This window comes from Engystomops pustulosus, chromosome 8 (assembly GCF_040894005.1).
Source record: "Engystomops pustulosus chromosome 8, aEngPut4.maternal, whole genome shotgun sequence".
NCBI lineage: Eukaryota > Metazoa > Chordata > Amphibia > Anura > Leptodactylidae > Engystomops > Engystomops pustulosus.
The window spans coordinates 74,876,846-74,893,594 of record NC_092418.1 but is presented as its reverse complement, the minus strand read 5'-3'; the positions used below and the strand labels follow the sequence as shown (position 1 = coordinate 74,893,594).

General features: G+C 39.5%; 1 protein-coding gene across 3 annotated transcripts in view; it reads left to right on the top strand.

Annotated features, from left to right (window-relative positions):
• The window catches only part of LOC140075413 (voltage-gated delayed rectifier potassium channel KCNH8-like), a 326,146-nt gene that overhangs the window by 222,823 nt on the left and 86,574 nt on the right, over positions 1 to 16,749 (top strand). For all 3 annotated transcript variants that reach the window (XM_072121262.1, XM_072121261.1, XM_072121263.1), the window contains exon 4: positions 2,383 to 2,519. In XM_072121262.1, the coding sequence (XP_071977363.1) occupies positions 2,383 to 2,519 (137 nt within the window). The remainder of the gene's footprint in view (positions 1 to 2,382; positions 2,520 to 16,749) is intronic.

Genomic DNA, 16,749 nt, shown 5'->3' with positions numbered 1-16,749 from the left:
CTTGGTCCCCTTGAAAAATGCTCGAGTCTCCCATTGACTTCAATGGGGCTCGTTACTCGAAACGAGCACTCGAGCATCGGGAAAAGTTCGTCTCGAATAACGAGTACCCGAGCATTTTAGTGCTCGCTCATCTCTAATTATCAAGTATCAAAATAAAAATGATAACATATTTTGTGGATGGACAACTCACATCATTCTTTGCTGTGGCAGCTCTTTACCAACACATTAGGAATTAAAAGCTCCTTTTGTAGTTTTGCAATTCAAAATGACTGAATTCTTTCAAGCTGGTCCTACTTGCTTTAATTGGAAGGATTCAAGTAACTATTGTCTTATATAGCAACAAATTGTTTATGAGTAAAAAGGCAGAATGTGGAGAGAAATGAGTAAGCAACTTCACAGCAAGGGTGTATATAAATTCAATGTTATTTGTCTCCAAAACAGAATGAGGGCATGTTTCCTATTAGGGAGAACATCACAAGATGTAAGAAGTGCGCTTTAGATTAATTACAGGAGGACTTTGTTCTGTAGATGAGAGAGAAACATACTAGACAGCAGAGGAAGTAAGTAAAAAATGACATCACTCACAGCTCCGTACACCAAAATATAAAAAAGTTATTAGCGCCAGATGATGGCAAAATAAAAAACTTTTTGAGGCGGAACACAGGGAGGAACACTAGCCCCATACATTGAGGAAAACTACCCACATACAGCGAGGAACACTACCCCCATACAGCGAGAAACACTACCCCCATACAGTGAGAAACACTACCCCCATACAGTGAGGAACACTACCGTCATACAGTGAAGAACACTACCGTCATACAGTGAAGAACACTACCGCCACAGAGTGAGGGACACTACTGCCACACAGTGATGGCACACTACCCGCATACAGTGAGGGACACTACTCCCATACAGTGAGGAACACTACACCCATACAGTGAGGAACACTACACCCATACTGGGAGGAACACTACACCCATACTGGGAGGAACACTACCTCCATACAGAGAGGAACACTTCGGCCATACAGTGAGGAACAATACCGCCATACAGTGAGGAACACTTCGGCCATACAGTGAGGAACACTACCGCAGAACAATGAAGAACACTACCTCCATGCCGTGAAGAATACAGCCATACAGTGAGGAACACTACCACCATAAAGTGAGGAATACTACCTCTATACAGTGAAGAATACAGCCATACATTGAGGAACACTACCCCCATAGAGTGAGGGACATTACCTCCATACAGTGAGGAATTCTACCCCATACAGTGAGGGACACTATCTCCATACAGTGAGGAATTCTACCCCATACAGTGAGGGACACTATCTCCCTACAGTGAGGAATTCTACCCCCATACAGTGAGAGACACTAGCCCCATACAGTGAGGGACACTACCCCCATACAGTGAGGGACACTACTGCCACACAGTGAGGGCACACTACCCCCATAAAGTGAGTAACAGTACTGCCATGGTCCTTTCTTCTTCCCAGAGTTCTCTGCCCCATGTAACACGTTGTGCTGTAGGTCAGTTTTATAGTAAAGGGGAAAAATATATATTTTTTAATAAATTATAAAAGAAAATTCAATTCCACGAATCACTGTAAACTTCGGATTCGTGACGAATCAAATTTTTCTTGAAATTCTAAACAAATTTAAAATCGTTAGAATAGATTCGCCCATCTCTAGTCAGGGTGGTTACTTTTATATCACTTTTACTTTTATCTTGTTTATATGAGGTTGAATGTAAAAATATCATAATTTTTGCATGTTTTGTACACCGCTTGCGGTATGGGTTCAGTAAAAATGTTATTATATTGTATTGATTGCTACTGACTTGGCGTTACTCAATATGTACTGCTCTAATAGTGACTTTCTCTTTTTATATTTGATTTTTACATTGAATGGGGCATTGAATGGACTTTTATTCTTTTTCATTATTTTTTTTTATTTGTCATTTTTATTTTCTTCCTGTTTTGTCCCAGGGTGGTACTTGAACAAGGAATCACTTGTTCAGTGTAATATACAGCAATACTGATATGTACACTGATGTGTACAGGCACACATACAGTCGTGACCCCGTGGTAATCGTACAGGCTCAGAGTCTGAGCCCAGGCGATCACCATGATTTTACTGTAGTCTATGGTACAGTAACTTCCCGCATAGTATAGTGAAGTATTTTTATACCAGCTAAACCTAAACCAACAGTCTTAAGTTTTTGGCCAGCTTACAGGGGTTTTCCATTATATGGATGCACCTCCCTGGCACCAGTTGATTTTCTTGAGTGTAGGCAAAACCATTCAAAGGTGAATAAAAAGAATTCCATTAACAAACTCATCATTTTGTGTTTGATTAAATATGTCTTGTCCCACAGATGATGATGAATTGGAAGTTTACACTGATACCCGGCCGCCTGGATTCAATGCCAATCGCAGGAGAAGCAGAGCAGTCCTGTATCACCTCTCTGGACATCTGCAAAAGCAGGATAAGAGCAAACTCAAGCTGAATAATGTAAGTGTCAACCAGGAACTTGTCCTATTATCTATGCAGGAGGGAAGAAGTTTCTACCACTAAAATGCTTTTACTCTACATTGTGGTGTGATCCATAATTACTGAATATTTGTAAAATATATAAGTTGGTTGGTCCAAACCAATAGCTAAAACATGTGACTATGTAAAAAGTCTAATATGTGACATATGTGACCAGCAGTGTAATATGTGCCATATGTGACCAGCATAGTCTTATCCCTTACAGACAAGATGTAATTCAGCTATTTAGTTATATGCTGCTTTTCAAGATTTATATATTTTACATGAATAGGTCTCTTTTTTCAAATATATTTGAATAACTAACAAAGTTGTTATGCGCTATTCACAGGATAAGTAGAAGGATTGCTGTTGGTTTGACCAATGGGATTTTAAGAGCAGGCCTCTGAGCTCCTATGTGAATAGAGTGGAAGTTCCTACCCATAGAGTACCACCACTCTACTCACTTGCTCTGTACCTCTGTAGATAGCAACACAATAAAATGCCAGGGCCACATCCAAACTAGGGATTAGAAAAAGGTTTACATATAGCTGGGGGGTGTTTAAACAATAAATATCTTGAACTAATCTCTCTCCACACTCCCGTTCTTCTGTGATGATGGCCATTACTGCCGGCTTCTGTTTGTTTACAAAAGCTGACAATAATAAGGCGTTGACATTCCACGTACCACTACAACCTGAATCTCCTGCTGTAGCGGCACGCACACTATCGATGGGACATGACTGTAGCCCTGTACACAAAGACCATTGCCATGGGAGAACCGGACTGTCTAATAAGATTTTTATACACCCCCCCAACCCTATGTTAACCTTTTTCTGCTAAATGGGAAGGACTATGCATTTAAATGCTCTATTGGCATCTTCTTCAGGCCATATTCTGACCCTGTCTTTTAATCTTGAAATTTTGATATAAATAAGTTTAATAAGTTTGATTGTTTCTGCAGCCAGTAACACAAGCTGCTTCACCCAGAGGAATTTATGAAACTTTTAAATTAAATTAGCTAGATAAAGGTGCCTTATAAAATGGGCAAAAACGGTGCTCTATATGTAGAAACAAATCGGAAAAAAGTTACCTAAAACTGAAGGTACTCTTAAAGGATTAAGGTAGATCCGGTGGTAGGTGCATCTAATGTATGTAAAGATAGCTCTTTTGAGGGCTAATCCTTTACTCCCCTCTATCTTTTCTAATCTTCAATAAGGGTAATATGCAAATTTTCTAAAGAGGCTACTGGGATGTGGAGAAGCCAGAGCTGAGGCTACGATGTGCGGCTACTCCTTGCCCCATTACCCTCTTCAGCGGGCAGCTACACTCGTCTGCAAAGCCGGAGTTCTGCACATGCAGAGCTGATTAAAAATTAGAAAACATAGAGGGGATTAAAGGATTATCCCTAAAAAGGGCTATCCTTAATAGGTAGATCCGTAGTGGTAGGTTTCCTTTAACTTACTGCTTAATTGGATTTTCTCAACTTCAAAAGTTACTCCTTATACAAATGTTCATTGTCAGTCCATGCACTTCCTGTGTGGGTGTCTCTATAGAAAATGAGAAGAGCAGCAGTGTGCATACTCCACCTGCTGCTCTATTTAGAAAGGGAATTTAGTCATTTTGATCATTGGAGATACCAGTGGTCAGAATATCACCAAACAGACCAGTATAGGAATAGATCATTTGTAGCCGATCAGTGGGGGAGCAACTAGCGGCACCTCTTCAGATGAGTACATTAGTTCTGGCGCTACTACTTTGGTAAGAGTAGGAATCAGAGTAGGAATCAGACAGTTCAATCAGAGGGTATAATCCATAAAGTGGAAATAGAGGTGCAGCTCTCATTCACTTTTATCAGAACTAGGTGTGTAGCTTTGCCATCCAACCAATACATTACCAATTGAGCTGTTATGACAATAAAGTATCAGCATAAGCACAATGTATATGAATAGGACATTAGTAGTAAAAGTGCCTACAGAACCCCTGAACCTTTAAAGAGACTCCACAATACACTGTATGCAAAACTATCTATTGAAGTGTGATCATCAGCTGAATCCAAATTTTAGTAATTTATTATGAGGTTCTCATCCTCGATATAATACATAAAAATAAAAAGTGTTGTAGCCCGTTTTATATTGTTTTGTCATCTGTGCCATCATTGACAATAACACTAGGTCACATAAAACACTCTGTAGAATTTCTATTTAGAGGGTTAAAGTTGCTGGTGCCTAACTGGCCTCTGAATTATTCACCAATAAATTATCCAGTTCAGCCATGCTAAATAATGGAAGGGCACTTTTTTGTGAGAGATATTTTAGGCACAGAGCTATTGGGGGGTGGCTCCTCTGTGATGTAAGCACCTACTTTGTTATACTTTTCTCATTTATTACGCTAAAAAGAACATGTCACATTATTATTTCATTTTAATTATTTACTATGGCTAATATTTAGTTTTACCCTTTTCTTAAAATAAGATTTACAGCAAAATATTCTATTTTTGTTGCCATACCGAACACTCTAGCCTCAGTTACTCTAATATAGTTAACTGTATGGGATTTAGCTTCAGTACCAGACATGGAGAGACTATGAACATGGGCACATTGCTTCTGGTAAGACAAACTTTTAAAAGGTTTCTAAAAGCAGTATGCATTATGTTTTTGCTGAACTACTTTCCAACTCCCAGAAATCTCCAATAATGTAGCTTGACATAAGAAGAATATGCTTTTGCACCGCATAGTAGGAGAAAACAAATTGTCCCTCAATACTTTGCGAAAGATTTCATTGATATGAGGTTTAATGCAAGTTTAATGTCTCTTACTGTGACCAATCAGCAGAATTATGAATGCAGCTCTTGACTATAATTCAGGCTGTAACCCAGTTACAATGAAAGATGAGTGAAGCAAAATAATTGCAAACCTTAACACAAATGCAGAGATTTACAAGACATATGAGATATACAGTTTACAGGGTATTTTTTAAAAGAGTTGAAAGGAGCTCTGATACTGTAATGCTTTTTGGACTGGACTGGTCCAGTAAGATGATAGTATAGTAGTAGTGAGTGTGCAATATCTCTTCTATCAATTCACATTCAGACTCTACTGTTCTTTCGTCTTGGCTTTCATTTAGAACTACAACATACGCCATGGTCTATAGTGGGTCTATAGGGTCAGTACCTTGGTTTTACAGCAAGACTGTGCTATATGCCCTATGAAAATAGAGATATAAGCCCTAAAAGAAGCTCTGAATAAACAGTAAATGAGAATAAAACTCAAACTAAAAAAGAAAGGGTCTTCCTACTATATACACTTATTCCTTTTCCACTTTATAGATAATAGGCTGCTGGAAGCATAGAATAAGAGGCTGTCCGGGGCCATGAGTGCTCTAAAATGACCTCTGGCGCACATTCACTTTCACCCCCCCACTTCTTTGGTACTAAAGTAGCTATCTGTCCACATGTGGATCTGCCCTTCAATTATATGTAGCACTTATAACCACCCAGAAACCTGATCACTGGGGATCCCAACAATCAGACACTTGTCTCCAATTGTTTGGATCCTTTATTATGTATATAGTGAAAAATCCCTTTTATTAAAGAGGTTTTCCCACGAATAGGGCATAACTTGCTGATCAGTGGGGGTCTCAGCACTGAGACCCCCACAGATCAAGAAAATGAGGTTTCCATCGGACCCTTCGTTGCTCCGTCAGACTAATGGAGCAGACAGCTGTGCATGACCGTTCTGCTCCATTAATCTCTATGGAGCTAATGGAGATCGCCGAGCTTTTGGGGATAGACAGGATGTTTTTATAGAGATAAAAACTTGAATATTCCTGGTTTATAATATATTAATACTTCCAATCCTGTGTCTCCTACTATTTTGTGATAAAATACCTTAAGTCAAGCTCTACCCCTGTGTCACCCGTCATCTGCCACAAATCTGTGCATCTCTTTACACTTCTGATTCAGAGGCTTTAAGTTTAATCTGTTGTTCGGCTGGGAAAAACATCCAAGATGTCCGCTTGTGCCCTCACAAGTCTGCAGGAACCAAAGGCCAGAGTCGTGCTCTGGAAATTAAAATGTAAGCTGACCTCCCCTTTGAATATTACATGAAGGAAAATTTCTGGTATGTTCTCAAGAGTTGAAACTGCAGACAGTCGCTTCGCATAAATGCGGGAGGTTGATTTATGTAATAATATAACGCATCACGGCAGAATGCAAAGTAATTGCTCTGCATCCATCACTTTACCATAAAGAAATGTGAAGTTTTAGGAAAATAGAAATCTATCAGACTACAGAAATGTCTCCAGCTACATTAAATACCAGTTCTACTACAACTTAAAGGAAGGGTGTTACCAGGAATGAATTTAATTTGAAAATGTTAAGAATGCTGGTGATGCTATTTTACTTTTCCTATATCAATATCTATAGTTATGAAAACATCTAAAATATCCTTTTTATCCCAACTCTGGCCTTACTGTTGCTGGTTGTGTAGGTGATTTCTTTGCTTTATTGTCCTCACTTGACAGTAAATGTTAATCACATCCAGGATCCACCATTTTTTATAGGTGATGATCATAGCTTATCTCCTGACTCCAGGGATCACAGAGCATGCCTGGAAACCCTGTCATAGAAAACATAGGGGCACATCTACTTAGAGCCGTGCCCTGGTTTTCTGTCGGACTTTGCACATACTTTTAAGTGCAAACTGCTTGCACAGGTATTTAAGAAGTGACCGCGCCACATAAGTGTCACATGCAATGGTTTTGTGGAGCAGCTGCACTATTCTTCTAGTATTTCTACACTGAATATTCACTTGAATGAAAGATATACCGTATATTCCGGCGTATAAGACGACCTGGTGTATAAGACGACCCCCCTACTTTCCTGTTTAAAATATAGAGTTTAAGATATATTCGCCGTATAAGACTACCCCTTTTCCAACGCATACAAAACACCGGTAAAAATTTTAAAAAAAACAGATTTGAATTTAACATGGTCCTTTTTTTAATGTAAATTCTTATGACATGCAGGTATATAGCAGGAAAACTGTCGCTCATAAACATAAGGCATACAACAACAACATTACCATTACAGCACAGCCCCCAGTAGTATACAGCACAGCCCCCAGTAGTATACAGCACTGCCCCCAGTAGTATACAGCACTGCCCCCAGTAGTATACAGCACTGCCCCCAGTAGTATACAGCACAGCCCCCTGTAGTATACAGCACTGCCCCCAGTAGTATACAGCACAGCCCCCAGTAGTATACAGCACAGCCCCCAGTAGTATACAGCACTGCCCCCAGTAGTATATAGCACTGCCCCCAGTAGTATACAGCCTGCCCCCAGTAGTATACAGCACTGCCCCCAGTAGTATACAGCACAGCCCCCAGTAGTATACAGCACAGCCCCCAGTAGTATACAGCAAAGCCCCCAGTAGTATACAGCAAAGCCCCCAGTAGTATACAGCACAGCCCCCAGTAGTATACAGCACTGCCCCCAGTAGTATACAGCAAAGCCCCCAGTAGTATACAGCCTGCCCCCAGTAGTATACAGCACAGCCCCCAGTAGTATACAGCTCTGCCCCCAGTAGTATACAGCACAGCCCCCAGTAGTATACAGCACAGCCCCCAGTGTTCCCACATGGAGGTGGAGGAGTGGGGATGCTATTCGCGCGCAGGCGGCCCTAGGCGGAAGTGATGTCAGACGCCGGCATCAAGCGGAAAACAAATATAAGGATTACTCACTTGGTAACCAGATACCCCTGAGAAAGCCACAGGAACTCCTCATGGCAAATGGACTGTGGTGATATTTATTTATATTACATTTATACTGCTGTTTCTATTTCTATATCGTCATTTGTTTATGTGTAACTAGAGCTGTCTTGCACTTTATTTGTACTATGTCCATGCCGTTATTAAGCCATATTGTTAGGTTTTGATGAGGAGAACCCATTGTGTTATTAGCACAGTGGCACAGAGTGGCACAGAGTGGCACATGGGGATGTGCTACCTTTTTATATGTTTTAAATGTATAACAATAAAAATGTAGGATTTTATTCATTCAACAGAATTGGTTTTAGTATATGACACTGGCCTGGTTGTCTTTTGTTCAGTATATTTGTAATTCCAGTGTATTTACCGCATTTATATAGCTATTGTATAGATGCAACAGTTTGTTTCAAAACAGTTGATTGCCACACAAATGGGGCACAGACACTTCTTAAACCCCTGTGCAAGCAGTGTTCACTGATAAGAATGTGCAAAGTCCACCTGAAAATTGGCACAAGCATCTTAGTAAATGTGGTCTAGTGTCTCTGTTTCATCTGTGCCTGGTCATCCTCTGTCCATGGAGTACATCTGAGGATGCAATGAGAGTGCCAGTTTGTTTCATTCTGCTACTTCCTAGTCTGAACACTGGTTTATAAATTGCTAGCAGCTTTGATTGATCTGCATCCACCAGTAGGGAACGTTGGATAGTTGTCTACCTCCTGCCTAGGGTTTAGTCTTGGGGTCTACTGTCTATGTCTGTGTCTCCAGGCTGCTCCCTGACCCTGCCTAACAGTCTATCCTTCTGTTAATGTTATTCCTCCTAGTCTTGTGTGTAAGTAAATTATACAGAACATCATTCAGCACATATTTCTGAAAAATAAATATTAATTCCTTTTTTCTGAAAACCCCCCCCCATAAATGCACTTTTTTCAAAGAAAAAAATTAAATCTGAAACCGCAATAAAAGTTCTAATTACACGATTCTGTCTCCAACTTTGTCTTATTTCTTTATCATTCTGCTGGCTCTTTGAATTTGCTTTTGAAGCATCTGGTGAGGAAAGGGAAGAGAAAATCAGTTTCTGTGAAGGAAAAAAACAACGTGGAAAATCCTACGAGTTCCCAATTAGTGAGTAATAAAGATTATGTCAATGTAGTGGTGAATAGCAGGTGTTATAATGTCAGGATCGGGCTTCCAGCTGCATTATAAACCTGGCGCCCCTCAAGCACTGACATTACACCTTTTTGCTCTGACAAAATCTAATGTCACCACCTTGTGCTTGATTAATGCAAAGAATAATGCTGATTATTCTTTATAAACTGTGAGTGTAGTATTTTGTGGTTTCCCTGCACTGAGGTCAAACTGCGATAAATGTCACTGTCAAAAAATACCAGTTATGATACGGTAATATATTTCACTTTTGCTTTTATGAACTAGTACTAGTATAGTGAAAGTATTCTGACTTATTTCATAGTTGTATACAAAATAGTTGTATACAAAATAAAAAGAACCAATTTTGTTGTACTATGACCCGTTATTTCAGGCACTACATCATTATCGTTAATTGTGTCTTGCTCAGTGGCCATGTTATCAAAACCAGAAGTTACTCCAAAAAGAATTGTGTCTTGCTCAGTGGCCATGTTATCCAAACCAGAAGTTACTCCAAAAAGAAGAGTTTGGTACGTCTGTACTTAGCCTTTTTTGGGGGGCCCTTTGGGTCCTTTTTGGGCACTGATGGTATATTTGTGCATTTCTATACTACTGCAGTGTGAACATGGCTTTAGTTGGCTATGCTGTTTGGATTGATTAGTACACACCCTTCTCTTGCCTACAGCATTAGCTCTGGTAACTGTGATTGACAGCTCCTCAGACTATTCACCTTTTCCCTGTGTTATTTGAATATCTGAGTTCTGGTCAAATTACTATTGAGGCTGGGCTCCGAGATCACAGATTAGTCCTGCCTACTCTTCCTTTGCTGCTGGTTATATACATTTTCTAGTCAGCTCTACACCTTCCTTGCCATTTGTATGTATTCATTCCTGGTATCCTGTCTTTGGCTTGTTATTCTGACTACTCTCCTGACTAGTGTTTACTGTGTTGCCCTCTCTTGTGACCTGGCTCGGTCAACTCCTCTTATCTATATTTTGTAGTGTTTTGTCCTCTTGTCTGTGTTTTCCACTTTTGTGCAGCAAGGGAATGTCAACCAGTAGTCTTTTGCCATTAGGGCTTGCAAGGTGATCAGGTAGGAGCAACTTAGAGTGGGTTTAGCTTCAGAACCCACTGTCTGTGTCATTTGTCCTTTCCTGGAGTCTGTGTTAGAACTATACAAGAAAATAGAAAATCTTGTGCCACCCAAGGCATTTTGTGTGCTGCCAACCCTTGAAAATTGGCATTACTGACTGCAAATTCTATTTTAAATTTATTATTTCCTACTCTACTCATTTTATTGACAGGAATAGATTTTTTCTTTGACAAAAATCATTTCAGCATAGATAAATTTAGAAATCTAGACACTTGTAGTTAAGCCTTAATTTCAATCTTTTTTAATCTTATCATTGCAAGATATGGAACATTGATTGCTGCAGAGTAGGATCTGGAGAAAACCCAGGAGTCTATCTATCAGGATTATAGTGAGGTGTATAAGAGATATGCAATAACAATTCACTATAAATTATTCAGTGTGAGTTTTCTTACAGTAGAAGACTTTTACATTCTCATAGCTAGTTTATAACAACCACAACAACCAATATCCCCTAGGACTGAATATAGAAAACTTTGTTCCTTCTAGAGTGGGTTAACATTTTAGCTGTGGATGTTCCTTATTTGCATAGTAAACTAACTGTGGGGACACGTTTACAGTCAACATCTCTAAAAGTTCACCGCATAGAGAAGAATACTCGTTATCCATATTCCAAGTTACAGATTGGCCACTTTCCAGTGCAATTTTTAGTAGTTGTCTTAAATAAGTTTTATTGTTGTTTTATACCATAAATTTTTAAACGTTAACACATAAATCCCAATACAGTTTATGCTATCTGCCTTTTTATTAATAAGGCTATTAAAGGTCACTTTTCCAAAGATTCAAAAGGTGAAGACCATAGGGAAACCTGTTTTCCACAACAGATCACAGGTGAGTATTGCCCATGCAACTCCCTTTTTCCATCTCACAGAGGAGCTGACCTGCAAAGAATATGATTGTATAGTTAAATCCAATCCATTAACCTTTTTTTGTATTTCTGCTTATTTAAAAAAGGATTTTCCCCAGTTATTAAATGAATAATGTAATATGGTGTAAATGCATGTGGATGTATTTATTTATGGATGTGCAATATTCTTTAGCAACTTGCTAAAATCCAATGGACCATATTGTAAATGATGTCCTTTTCCATCATGCAGCTACTTATTTTATGTATCAACAATGCTGCTGTTAGGGAATGGACAAAGATGGTGAGGGAGAACAGAAACGGACTGTTAGCCCTAAAGCAACGCTGGTTGACGACTATTCAATGTTCCTTTACTGTACCAAAGTGAAAACACAGAAACGAAAACAGGACAAAACCAACACAGAAGTATAATCATGGAAATATGGGTCAAAACCGAGAGGACAATGCTGTACAGTGAAACGTATGGTCAGAAGACTGGCAAGGGTTAAAAAATCCAAAATACGGAAGTCCAGAAAATGCTTGCAAGCACCAAGAAAGACTTATAACAAGCACTGGGAAGGGTCAGACCATGCTCTTATGAGATATCAAACACCTAGTCCAGTTTGGACTAGTGCCAGGGGAGGCATGTGACTGAAGTGAAGGGGGCACCTGTCGATCCTAGGAAGCTTAACCATCTGATGCCCAAAGAAAGTCAACAGGTTTCAAGGACATCAATAAAGACAGCCAGGAGTAGAATAAGGAAGTGTTCAGAGTAGTGTGAGACAGAATACAAACTAAATAAAAAATCATAGTCAGTATTATGGTTTGTAATGACCCTTAATAATACACATATATATTCTTTGTTTATTGCATATGCAGAAGTCTTCCCAGATCTTAGTAAATAAAAATCTAAATTAAAGGGAATCTGTAAGCCAAAGGCCTTATTTACTATAGTATGTAGTAGGGGTTTTCCAACAAAGGCAAGTTAACTTGCAGATCAGTGGGGGTTTTAGTGCTGAGATCCCCGCAGATCGCAAGAACGAGGGGTCCAACTGACCCCTCGCCGCTCCGCAGACTAATCGTGCAGATGGCCATGCATGACCATTCTGCTTCATTAATCTCTATGGTGCTGACGGAGATCTCCATTAGCTCCATAGAGATTAATGGAGAAGAACGGTCATGCTCGGCCATCTGCTCCATCACGCTTATGGAGCGACGAGGGGTTGGTCGGACCCCTTGTTCTTGCGATCTGCAGGGTCTCAGCGTGGATAGGGCCTATCTTGCCTTTGTGGGAAAACCCCTTTTACATAAGCACAGAGGAGGAAGATGGTTTTGCAGCCTGACTGAGATCAGCTCAGGAACACCCAGCTGACTCACTTCACAGGACTACAATGCAGAGTGGGGGGGAGGTTCATTTTATAATTCACAGGAGCCATTGACTCATTTCAGTATCATCATGCAAAGCTACTCACTAGAGAACCTTCAGTTTGGGGGGCTATATGCGTCTGACAGGTTCTCTTTAAATAGTGCAATATGTAGCTATTGTAAAAAAAAGACATTCACCAGACCTAAATAAAAGTATGCTGTGTTAAGTGACCCCAAGTTATCTCTTCTACTTCCCAGATTTAATGTGCAGTTATATATTAGTATCTATCAGCCAAAAGATCAATAAGTACCTTTCAGAGCTGCTTCTTACAAACTCACCATCTGAATACTCCAGGTCTAGACAATAGCACTCAGATCACTTGTAATTCTGGGATATTGATTGTTAAATTGTTATCTCAAAAGTCTCTCAAAACCATCAAGACTGCTCATAGAGTTCCAGATTTATCCATTAATCTCACCCTGTGCTTTATGCAATGACATTAAATATTCTCCGATTTTAGATTTCCTACAAAAAATACCCTCCCACGCATTTCACCGCTTCCCTGACACATGAATCTATGGTTGGGTTTTGTGAGATGTTTAATGAACATGATCCAACATTAGGTTCCATTATTAAGCATTAGCATAGACCTCTACAGAGAAAGTATGTAGCGCAGTGAGGAGTAGCTAATTACTTCAGGCTTAGCATGTAATATCCTTTCATACGTTCTAACCCTGTGCAATTCAATTGCTCTCATGATTTTTATAGTTTAATTTCTTCTCGTGCCTTTGCAAGCTATTAGATACAAGTGTAATTATACTGCATCTATTACCTAGGTGTTTGCAGTTGCTGTTTTGCTGCTGGGGTCACCGACAAATTGCTTACTTATCCTAAAAGGTCAAGAAATACTATTGAGAGTTAATGGGACTGAATGGGAGAACCATTCTCCTGTATTCCTGCTGTATTTATTCACATACAAAGCAAAAAAAAATGCTCTGCAGCCTATATAATAAGAGGAACAAATTACTAACAGGGTGTGTACTCATGGGACTAACATACCGCAGATATTCTGTAATACGCTTTGGATTGGATGCACACAATTCTGAAACGAAACAGCCACAACTCTACCAACAATGAACGACCTGAATAATAAAATCATACAAGAAATGAAACTTAAATGCTGTAGGAATGTTAAAAACTTTTTGTGACATACAAAATAACACTGGCTAAAGGATCTGATGATGTGGTATCATATCTGAGGCCACAGCGGGGAAGGGGGAAGGGGTTCTTATGTTTTACATTTTCTTTTTAAGCCAAAAGGTTAAAATATATACAAAAAATATCTGAAACTACAATTAAAGCTCCGGCATTTACTGCATAATTATAAATTGCTGTAGTTTTGTGCACTTACCATTGATTGCTATTTAATACATTTTATTGGCAGGTCCATTTTGATTATCAAATGTAGTCTGACGTGACCCATAAATAGGACACAAACTGCGCATTTTATTCGAAAAAAAAATATTAACACATTTTTTTCCCTCTTTGGAGAACTCCAATATGTTAGACCAAGTGAAATGTATTGTAATTGATGCATATACTTTAGATTTACCCCAGTCCACAGCAGATTTTCTTTAAATATTGTTATTTCGCTGTTCTATGCTGTTTTTATAGCGGACAGCATAGTTTTGCCTTAATTGCCACAGCTGAATGTGAGTATGATGTTTATTGAGTTGCGCTATTCTAGGGAACTCATTAACATCAAGGGAGCTTTCTTCTTTTAGGAGCGTACATTTCCTCTTTGTTAATTCAGAAACGTCCTGACAAGTCTGCTGAATACCTAAGAATTTTTGGAGGGAGTATTTTTATACTCTTGGACTCATCACCTGACTCATCAATTCTACCAATATGATGACAAAGACCTAGGAACCGTGTACGAGTCTAGTCTACACACACTGCATTGTGATTATTGTAGGTTCAACACATTTCTTGAAGTTCCCTACATAAATATCAAATGAGAAACCAAATGCTGATACCTTACAACTTGTCAGCTATTTCTACTCACTGTAAATGTGCCAATGCGCACTTATCAGTAGCATGTGGACTACAAAATCTCTATAGGATCCCACCTGTGATTGACAGTGAGGGTTTCTACTATGTCAGTTATGGTGAGCTGTTTAGAGACCAAGTGCCCAAACTGCAACCAAAATTCACTTAATTACTGTTAAGTGCCACCATGGCATTTTAAGCAGTAACTTATTGCTACCTGTCTTTCCACATCTTTCATCATATTTTCCCCCTGAGCCCACCAATACAGTTGAAATAAGGGGGCAAATTCAGATTATCATTGTAGCCCGTCTCCAGGGTCCCTCTGTACAAGAAGAATGGTGGGTCCAGTAGGATGACCTCCAAGGACAATGCAGTTCTGTCATCACCTACTCACTTTTCTGCCATTCCAAACAGCCAATGAAGTGTCACCATAAAATACTGTTGTGAGCCCCATTTCTTAAGTTGCCCGAGACTGCAGAGAAGATTTGGTGGATTTGGTCCTGTTTGGTGAACTCAGTCCTGAGGCGATGACATGAATGCCCACAGAAAGGACTCTGAGTGCCACCTCTGACACCCATGCCATAGGTTCGCCACCACTGTGCTGTAATGTGGTCAATGATAAAACTGATTACCGGCATGTAACCCCTTAGATTCTCCTGTCAGTGCTTTTCTACTAGAATTCAATTTAATTAGTACTCTTACCCTACACAAGGGTAAATAAACGATACATTAGAACAATTACTGCAGTTATCGTTTTTATTGTTTTCAGAAAATGTAATCATTCTTAAATCTTGAAAACTTCTGTCATTCACAGGCTGACTGATGCTACTTCAGGGACTATATAATCTGCTTATGATGATTCTCATAGTAAATTATTGATAAAATTCCTGTAAATGTTGAAGTATTAATATTTTAGTATTATTTTCTTAGAGTGTAATATCAGGTCTCTAATGGGATCAGATACACTGCAATTTCTAGTTACTCCATTGTGTTAGCTCTGGAGCAACAGAAGATAGATCTGAGCAGCTGTAATGGTCTTCTATCTGAGCCTCGGCTGTTGCTCCTTGTGTTTCTCTTGAGGCACTTTGGAACCCACCATCTTCTCCTGGGTGAAGTCATACTTGGCCAGGCCTCCCTTACCCCATGCATTGGAGAACTGATGGATTCCATACTTGGCTTGGCCTCTCTCATATGATTTCTTATAGGTATAGCAATGTTTTCCCCCCTGTAGCTCTATAATATCCTCAAATTCAAACTCATTTGCCTCTTCATCCACCTCTACAACAGTCTTCAGATTTTGACATACAGAGACATATCTAAACTTGGGCTGGAATATTGATGGAGCCCACTTCACTCCATTTATTATCTGGAATCTCTTCATTCTCAATGTCTTTCATTATGACACTAGTCTACGCACACAGTAACACTAACAATACTGAAATCAGAAGAAAAAAGATTCTCCTAAAAAACGATCAATGTATTAACCAATGGGTGGAAATATACGGTGAAGCCGCAGTTATGATGTAGCCGGACATATAATTACGAAATTGTGCCGATAAATCACTGCAAAATTTTGTGACTGTTTCATGTTAACAGCAGATAATACAGTCATAAGTAATAATTTTGTAATGATTTATTGGTAATATTTAGAGATGAGCAAGCACTAAAATGCTCGGGTGCTCGTTATTCGAGACAAACTTTTCCCGATGCTCGAGTGCTCGACTCGAATAATGAACCCCATTGAAGTCAATGGGAGACTTGAGCATTTTTCAACGGGACCAAGGGTCTGCACAGGGAAGCTTGGCCAAACACCTGGGAACCTCAGAAAAGGATGGAAACACCACGGAAATGGACAGGAAACAGCAGGGGCAGCATGCATGGATGCCTCTGAGG